The 9,543-nt window shown below is 40.8% G+C and overlaps 2 protein-coding genes across 2 annotated transcripts; one reads left to right on the top strand and one right to left on the bottom strand.

The window, feature by feature from the left end:
* The first annotated feature begins 687 nt into the window (after positions 1 to 687).
* On the top strand, positions 688 to 4,729 carry fastkd3 (FAST kinase domains 3). The gene is made up of 7 exons (XM_008290808.1): positions 688 to 758; positions 1,082 to 2,549; positions 2,637 to 2,722; positions 3,786 to 3,960; positions 4,042 to 4,111; positions 4,217 to 4,331; positions 4,489 to 4,729. Exons 2-7 carry the CDS (start codon positions 1,100 to 1,102, stop codon positions 4,585 to 4,587), a joined length of 1,995 nt encoding a protein of 664 aa, XP_008289030.1. The 5' UTR covers positions 688 to 758; positions 1,082 to 1,099; the 3' UTR covers positions 4,588 to 4,729.
* A 31-nt stretch (positions 4,730 to 4,760) lies between these two features.
* chmp5b (charged multivesicular body protein 5b) lies at positions 4,761 to 8,533 on the bottom strand. Its single transcript, XM_008290809.1, has 8 exons — positions 8,381 to 8,533; positions 7,229 to 7,333; positions 6,428 to 6,474; positions 6,238 to 6,331; positions 6,085 to 6,156; positions 5,752 to 5,860; positions 5,188 to 5,300; positions 4,761 to 5,095 (listed from the first exon to the last, which is right to left on the bottom strand). Exons 1-8 carry the CDS (start codon positions 8,444 to 8,446, stop codon positions 5,048 to 5,050), a joined length of 654 nt encoding a protein of 217 aa, XP_008289031.1. The 5' UTR covers positions 8,447 to 8,533; the 3' UTR covers positions 4,761 to 5,047.
* Positions 8,534 to 9,543: the final 1,010 nt, after the last annotated feature.

Here is a 9,543-nt window from a genome sequence, read left to right as displayed (position 1 = left end):
TTTTTTATTCATCCTGACCTGCTCTATATGCCTACAAAATTGCGTAGCTCTAGGCCAAATGTGCTTTTGACAATTTAGAAGGTGGCGCTGTGGAGCAATTTTTCTATTGAAGTGTGAATTGTTCTTCCAAATTATAAAATTTTCCACCGGGTCTGATGTACATGGCAATTTTGGTGAGTTTTCGAGTATGTTTAGGGCCTCAAAAACGCGTGTCTGTGGCACGAATAATAATAATAATCTGAGCAGTTCCAATAGGGTCTTCGCACCCTTTTGGGTGCTCGGACCCTAATTAGCTGTAAAGAAACCCGAACTTTAAATTATGCAGTGATTTAATATAATATATATATCGCCCTCTAGTGTCTAATGTAAGTTACAAACTGCATTGTGGTGCCTTCCCATGATATCCGGAAAAAATGGCAATTACATTAGAGCGCATGTCACATCCTCGAGGTCAAGTAAGGTGATGGCGCTGTGACATTACAATTTATATGGAGTCAACATTTAACTCTTCCGTTAGTGAAACTAGCACTTTCTTCTCTTCAAAGTTTCGTAATCTTCCCGTTATATTTGCGTTATTAGACCTGTTTTACCATTAAGTCCCGCTAAAAGTCGCGTGAAACCCTGTACTGATTTGCCGTCATACTTGAGAGACGCCCAATTTCCGAGGTGTCCTGAACGCCTCATGCTCCTTACGGAACCACGTTTGGTAACATCTCTGAGCGCTTCTCCGACCCTGCGCAGCTTGTCGGAGGAACTAGGTGTGAATATTAATCTATTTTGTCTTGTTTTGCAGTTATTTCTTATCACTCGGAGCTAACGTGTGAACCTCATGACACGTTAGAGATGAGAACAGCAGCGCGACTCTAGTCGGTTTGCTAGGAAGCTAACAGCTAATGCTAGCTAGCAGCCGACTTCAAGGTTGGTTAGTTAACGGAGGAGGGGCTGAGTACTTCACTGCTGTTATTGTCAGGTTATATCCTTGAGTTTTGGTAAATAGTGGTGGTTTTGGCATTAAGTTATAGGAAGACCCTTTTTAGTTTTCTTGTTTTGAAGTGTTTGGGGTGTTTTGTTTGTGTCTTAGCTGGGACCTGGACCTGTCATGGCTCTGAAGCTTATCCACAGATTTCCTCAGCTCGGGCAGTTTGGGATCCAGCGATTCCCTGTTGGACCCGCCAGGCTCCTGAGCACCAGCAGTCAATCCTTGTGTGTAGCCTGCCTGTGTACATCACCCGGCCGCTGCATCCGGAGACAGGGCTGCGTGAGGCTCCAGTCAAACTGTGGGACAAGAAGCCTGACCACCACCATCGGTAGGGAGCCGTACTTCGTCGCCAGCAGCTCTGTCGGCCTCCACAGAGATTCAGTCCCTCGGCTCCAGCTGACCCTGCTGCACCGGCCCACGACTGCAGAGGAGCAGAGCTTCCAGCAGCGTCTGGAGACCTGCTCCTCCTCCCGGCAGGTCTTCAAACTTCTGTGCTCCATGGAGGTCATGTCTGACACCATGGCTGCAGCAGCACTTCACCGTGTGGCAGACCTGGAGCAGGAGGGCAACGCTCTGAAAGATCCCACGGTGCTGAAGAAGGACACCATCAGGGCCCTGTGCTTCCAGCTGGAGCAGGACTCTAGGCGGCTGACGGACGGCGGGCTGGTTTCAGCTCTCCTGGCCTGCACACGCCTCTACTTGGACCCCTGGAGCAAGCTGATGGTGCGGTTGGTGTCTGAGAGCCAGAGCAGGCTGGACAGGGGGAAAATGAGTGTGGACAAGCTGTGTACACTCGGTCAGGCGATGTTGGCCATGGAGGGTCCGGGTAGTGGGATGCTGGAGCAGGTGATGGAGAAAATTCAGAGGCAGAAGCCTGCTCTGTGGAGCCAAGCAGACCTTCTTGCTGTTTATAGACTTCTGCAGGGTAGCGTGGGTGAAGATGTAAAGTACAGGGACCTGCTGACTGCCATGCACACCCATGCGATGACATTCACCTCCTATATGGATCCTGCTGCTGTCAGCGGGCTGCTTAGCGCCCTTGTAACCCTGAAGCAGACACAGGCCATACCTCTTGTCATCAATCTGTGTAAGCAGGCCATGCGGCACGTTCCTCACTTCACCGATGAGGAGCTCACCGATGTACTTGGGGCACTAATGCACTTTGGTCAAAGTGATCATTACTTTGTGAAGGCACTGGAGTACCATGTTCCTACGATGGCCTTCACCTCACACCCAGAGACTGTTTCTACAGTGGTGCAGTTCTTTGGTCGCAGGAAAATCTTGTCTCCAACTGCCTTGGATGCCATCGCTGAGAGTTTTGTGTACCGAGCAGACGACTACAGCACCAGCCAAGTGACCAAGCACATCGTGGCTTTTGGGAGGCTGGGTTACCTCCCACCCAAAGCAGGCCAAGTGTTTGGGAAATTAGAAACCATCCTGCGCACACGTTTTTCACACTTCGAGCCCCGAGTGCTGCTCAACCTGCTTCACGCCTGCGTCCTGGTGGAGAGGTTCCCCGTTAACTTCCTCTCAAAAGTTTTCAGCAGTTACTTCCTCCAGCAGCTGCAAGGTAAAACCTGCTGCCAGACACCTGCAGAGGTCCAAAAACCTTTCCATGCACACACGATTTAGGTAAATGTTGTGTTTCGTGTTGCAGGGCAGAATGCGGGAATTGAGCGGCCCGTTCTGGCACAGCTGACTCAGCTCTACATCACTGTGAAGCTGGAGTGTCCCTCCTACAATGTAAAGTATTTAAAATGACGTCAATGGTTAAACAATGTGAGAGTTGAATGACAAAAGAACAATGTCAGGAACCTGAATACACACCTTCTGCCTTAACATGTCATCAGTGTGTCAGCTTCAGCGCGTCTCAGTCATCTGTGATAAAACCAGCACTTGCTATGTTAGTGTGAGAATTATTTCAAAGAGCCGGCAGAAAAGTCAACTTCTTGACTTCACATAAGTTAGTTTTTTCCCCAAGTCCCAGTCATTATGAATTCTTTAATTATTCATTAAGGATCCTAATTTATTATCCGACTTTATTTGTTTGCTTTATATGCTGTCTTCTGTCAACATCGCAGAGCATCAGAAGCAGTTAAAATGCTGAAAACGTTACTCCCTGACTTTTATCCCCCATTACGTATAGTACAAATACAATAAAAATATTAAAATGATAAATGTTCCTATTCGTTCGTGAAATAAATCTGCTCCTATACACTAATAAAACCCTAAACTTTCCTGTCTTGCAAGATCTACCATTACATTTTTTTATATAAATGCTTCACCCAGTTCTTTATATAAGAAGTCCCAGTAACACAGTCTTTATACAAGGTTTCTGTTCCTATTGTAAATACATTTATTCCACGTGAAAGAGTATTACCCATGTAATGAACGCACATTATTAAAAATCTGTTTGATTTATAAAGCGCCAACATGTCATTTTAAAGCACTTTACATTATAAGGTGCAGATCATACATTATTATATAGAGAATTCAAACTTACTCAGGTTTCCTTTGGATCCCCTTTAAGTGAGCACATAGCAACTTGTAGTCTATTGTTTTCAGTTCAAAATCCAGAGGCTTCAAGTGGAATCAAAGCAGGGTGATATGCTTTTATTCTGAAGGCCTGTGAGAGCGCTTGCATCACAGTTGGTGTGTTTTTGTCAATTATCCATCATAAACGAGCAAAACACACTTCCAACCTATCAACAAAAAAAAAGGCAATTCCAGTGAAATGTACATTACTTACTGGTGGCTCCTGTAATTCATTATTGTAAATGTATTCATGTGTCTTTTTCTCCATCAGGGTCCCAAACTCCATTCAAAGCACAGAGTCAAGTCCTTCCTCATGTCCAGTCCCTCTCTGGAGACGCCAGTGGATCCACACCTGTACAACCCCGTGAAAGCCGGACTGGAGGATTTGCTCGGAGACCGTCAGTACTTTGCATCCAAAGTTCTGACACCGTACTGCTACACACTCGGTAACAGAGTCTTTACAGCTGTTTGTTGTCCAAATGTTTTACCCACCGAGGCTGTAACATTTGTTTTTGTTGTTGTTGTAGATGTGGAGATAAAACTGGATAAGGAGGGATGTGTGCTGCCTGCCAGGAATAGTGACGATGTGCACAAAAGGTAACTGGTTGTGTGTGTTTATAAAGGGGCGGTTTTAGGTGTAAGTAAATGTGAAGTTCATTTTTGGGAGCTGGATGGTCATACAGACACTGTACTGTGCTGCAGGGTAGCTCTTTGTATTGATGGATCTGAGAGGTTCACGGCAAACAAGAGGCAGCTGCTGGGAAGGGAGGCCATCAAGCAGCGACATCTGCGGCTCCTGGGATATAAAGTCATTCAGGTTAGACCCTCATCATCATCACTTTGTGTTTCTGTGGACATCTTCTGCTAGATTTGTATCTGCCCAGAGGTTAGATTTGTTAAGTCTAGATCGCTAAAGCCTGAAGTCAAGTATCCTGATGACTTATAAATGTTTTTTTTCTTCTTCTTTTTTCTAGATTCCCTTCTACGAATTTGAAAAACTGAAAAACAAGTCCAAAGTGGTGAATTATCTGCACCACAAACTCTTCCCTCACACTTACAGGCTGAGCTGGTGATGCTACAAGGAGCTCTGCTGCTTTTTCTAGCTTCAACGAATCCATATTTATTTTTGCTAAGAACGCTCTCTGCTAAATGAAGAAGTTATTGATTATGCACTTCCGCATATTTAACTCCACAATAAAGTGACTTTTGTACAAATAATGATTCTTTAATGACTCCAACGTTGATGTATTGTTTGAAAAATATAATTTATTTTGTTGTTTTTTTTGCAGCTCAGTGCTGCAGAAACTGTACAAAGTTAAGAGAATCCCAATTCCAACAATCACCACAACATAAAGAATAATAATCAAAACCTTTAATTAAAGATGCCTGATTATGAGTTACAGTTTATCACTGGACAGAAGAAGCTTTGGTTTCATTGCTGCCCTCTGAGGCCAGGAGTGTTAGCCGGATAAATACAAAAACAAAGCCTATGATGCATATAAAACTAGCGTGTCGTGTGTTCTGATTGCACCGTTAGGCAGGAATCTGAGGAAGCCCAAACTCGTCCACCAGGACACCATCCTGAAACACAAAGAGAACGATACCTGTTGTTGAGGGCAGCTGTTTTAAACAGCAAAACTTCTATTAGTGAAAATTCCCGAAGCTGTTCGTACCCTGTTTGACTTGTCGCCGGGCAGGCCTTCTGGGATGGAGGGAGCAGACGAGGCCTCGTCCAGGTAGGAGCTGTCGTCGTCCAACAGGAGCTCGTCTCCCAGAGCACCCAGCTCTGTGGGCACAGCGACAGTTACAGGTCACCTCTAATCTGTCATATCTGGTGACTACTGGTTGACTTTTTTTGGGGGGTTATAAGCTCATCTAGTCTCATAAACTATCAGCGGCATGAAAATAAGGTTCACCACAAGTATGTTTGGTCTACAGTGTTAGAATCTACATTACAAAAGTCTTACTGTATTCATGTGTAGCAGGATATTAGTGGAAAACATATTTTTAATCAAATCCACCACTTGACAAGTTAATATCTATAAATCTACAATAGTACAGGTCTAAATTATGCCTAATATAGTATTATTCTTATCTAGTACTAACGACACAGTGGTAAATATTTCATTCAGAAGTGTTCACAATAAAGTGTTACAAGGACCACTGCAGCTTTGGACTTAATAGTATATTTACTATGATGTCTCAGTGAAATCCTGACATGAAGGTGTTTCCCTCACCTGCTTCCAAGTCGTCTTCATCGATGTCAGGTGTGCCGTAGCTTCTGCCCAGCGCCTCCTGGATGTCGTTGGCGTCCTCCATCATGTCCTCCATCTGGTCTTGGAGGTCCTAAATAGAATTAAAAGAAAGGAAATGTTTGTCTTGCAACAGAGGCAAAGTATTTTGTTGGGTTTTATAAAAACTGACTTAACATTTAAGCGTAAATTTCATGTTAATAAGAAGTTATATTTTTCCACCAGAAAATGTTAACAATCTTTATTTACTGTCAACATTAAATTTAGTGACTAAAGGAACTGCTACTGAAATAAACTTGTTTAAAAAAACTCAAATACCTCAATCTTGTCAATTTTCACGTTCTTGTATGCCTTCTTCATGTCTTTAAGGCCGATCTTCATGGCGTCAACCTAAAAAGAAACTTTCTGTTAGCACAAACCACGCTTTCTTTAGTAATTTTTTAAAAAAATTCCCAGTTTCTCGTCTCTTACTGTGGTTTTAGTGTCTTTAAGGGTTTGGATTGTGTAGTTTGCTTGTTCCATGTTGAACGACTGCTGCATGAGATTATCTCTCTGGCCCTCGTACCTGGAAGATAAAATGATGAAGTCAGACTTTTTTTCTTTTTTTAGATTAAGGAAACTTGTGAAGCTTACAGAGGTTTTTAACAATCAAATCACTTACATTCTCTTCTGCTTCAGAATTCTCATCGCCTTTTGCTTGACCATGTTCTTGTGAATGAAAAATAAAAAGTTTAGATTAGTTAAATATTTTTTTTTTTTTATTTCATCAGTGGAACACGAAACATGAAATACACACAAGCGCAAGACAAGTAATAAGGTGCATTTATCCAATTAATACATCTAGGTGTTAATACTAATATATAGGTGTTGTATGAATGCGTGTCAAAAATTTATATTTTGTTGATGTTTTTTTTCTTTTTTTCACAAATTCTTTGTGAATTAAGTTTTTCTGTATTTTGTCTCATCAAAAAGACTGTAAGGCTGCTTGTGGTAGCATTTGAACATGTTCACAGTTTTTTTTTTTTAAAAAAGGCAAATGTCCACATTTCTCACAATAGGGTATAAAAAAAAGTATTGTTTGAATTTATGTCTCATAGTGTTAACAGTATCTATAGTTTTCAAACAATACACAGTCTTAATAACTAAAAGATCTGCATTTAGTGATCAGTTCTTTTATTTTTACTTACTCATATTTTGCAGCATAAAAACTAACATACTCATAAAACTCACATTTTCTTCTTAAACTTTCCTTTCTCATAACCCATGATATACTTAAACACTATGATACTTGGACACTCCTCTGCTCATGTGCCTGTTTGTTACAATAAAATCAATCTTCACTCTGTGCTCATATCTGAGCTGAATCGACTTTTGTTCTTGGCTTGTTACACCCCGAAGGATTTCAAGAAAATAATCCAACCAACTCTTTGTTCTACCAGCAGCACTGGACGATGAATCTCACCTTCGAAGGCCCGTCTCTCATCTTTTTCATCTGTTCCTTGTACTTCATAAGCTCAGCATCTAGTCTGGCGATTTTCTTGTCAACGGACTCTGTCCGAGAATCAACCTTTAAGTGGAAACAGAGGACAGGACATTTAAGTGACTGTTGATTATGAACAGTAAGATCATTTTAGTAGGAGTCTTTTAAAATCAGATATAGTCTAACCAACGCATGGATTGATTAAACAGGTAAAGTCACTGGTATTGATACAGCACATTTTAAATCGGTGAGCCGTAGTTCTTTACAGCGGAAAAAAAAGCTTGATGTTATGACTTCACCTGACACCATTAAATAAGATAAGATAAGCCTTTAATAGTCCCACATTGAGGAATTTTACAAGTTAAAAATTAAAGAATAAGACCCTACAGTGGTACCTATGGTATAAATATACCAGAGTAATGTGAATATTAAGAATAAAACTAAGTTATTTAAATTCCCATTGATCTGGTGAGGGATCAGTAAATCTGACAACTCTACCTGACGATAATAATATTAAGGCTAAGGCTCTTCAATAGTATGAACTGTGGATAATAACACGACTAATGTAGAACTAAAGTTAAGACCCTACTAACATATATCATTTCTTTTACTATACTTGTTAAATTGTAAGTGCTTTTACTCATATACATTGAGGCTAACTGTCAGCCATTATACCTTTAAAATGTTTCTTCCTCCACTCCAGGCGGCTAACAATAGCTCTGCCCAGACAGACAACCAGTCTAACAGGTTAAAGTCAGGCATCTGCCTCACAGAATAACACGGATTGTGCTCCATACCAGTGAAATGTCTCAAATCGCTGCTCATAATGACCTCAACACAGAACTGATTGTTCTGGTTAAAGCCTTGTTTATCGACCCACACTGCCAAAACATAACGTTAGGTAAAAATAAACGCCTTATTAAATATCACGAACTGACACTAAAAACGGACAAACTGCTGACTTATACGATGTTGAGCTCATTTATTTGAACAAATGGAAAACCACGGCCTGTTTTGTGCCCATACAGTCGCTAGCAGTTAGCTAGCAGTTAGCTAGCCGAGCCCAGAGCAGCTCTTTCTCTGTTTACTTTGTTCAACGCAGCGGCCGAAAAGTTTCTTCAGGATCATACTCACGTTTCCAATACAGTCCGTCAGGTTCGGTGGCGGAACTTTGGATGCTTTACCGAATATACGATTCATGTTGGTTGAAAAAAAAATGTAAGGTGTAAAAGAAAAAGCAGCGTTTGTTGTTTGCTGTCAGAGTCCAGCTGAGGAAAAACACCCGGAAGAGACCGCGGCGTGACGTCAGAAGAGTCACATGATCGTGACACACTCGGACACGCCCTTCTGGTGCTATTGTGTTTGTTTTTTATTTTCCACCATAAAAGATGTGTTTGTTTCCCAGCTTCTTATTTCTTTAGTCTCATTATTTATGCCCTTTACCTTCAAACGATTTTACATTGTGTTTGTTTAGATGTATTTATTCTAATTTTCTCAGGCAGTATAATGTCACAGTTCAACACAGACAATCAGGAGTGTCCACGTCTATGTTCATTTATCATTCACTATTATATATTTAAGGATTTTTTTGTTATTGATTGTCTGTATCGATGCCTAGATTTCATAATTTTGTTCACATGCACAGTGCACATTTTAAAAAAAATGCAAAAGGACAAAAGCAAATGGAAAATAGAAATTGACTAAAACAAATGAAAGTAATTTCAGAAAGTCATTTAAAAACACTCAAGCAAAATCAGAAAAAAATCCAGGAAAAGCTTTCTGAAAGCCAAAACAAGACACACAAACACCTTCCGACCACTCATCCTGTTACAGATTACTGTTTTATTCATTGGCTGGGGTACCATCAGGGAGCCCCAAACCCCCAAAACTTAAAGCACCGAACATTTTCTGCAGTGACTGAATTAAACATGACTTATTTTGAGAATTTGGCTATAAAGCATGAAGGTAATAATTTGATTTATTTATATGCAGGGGCACATTTAAAAACAGCAAAAGTCCTAAATAGGAATTTAATAATTAAATACAAACATTAAGATAAATAATGATAATATAGTTGTATGAATAATTAAGGGGACTTTGATTAGTAGTGATTGACTGAAGAGTTTGTGGATGTAAGTTGATGACACTCAAAATGAAATAAATCAAAGTTAAATAAAAGCATTGGAAATAAAAGCGTGTAAGGACATCACCAGACACACGTAATGCGGGAAAAGCAGCAACTACTGAATGAATTAATTCAACGTTTTTCCTGTTTTATCATTTAACCTTGTGGCTGT

This window comes from Stegastes partitus, unplaced genomic scaffold (genome assembly GCF_000690725.1).
Source record: "Stegastes partitus isolate 25-593 unplaced genomic scaffold, Stegastes_partitus-1.0.2 Scaffold696, whole genome shotgun sequence".
Taxonomy (NCBI): domain Eukaryota; kingdom Metazoa; phylum Chordata; class Actinopteri; family Pomacentridae; genus Stegastes; species Stegastes partitus.
Note: the sequence above shows the minus strand (reverse complement) of the source record. Positions and strands in the feature narration are given on the sequence as shown.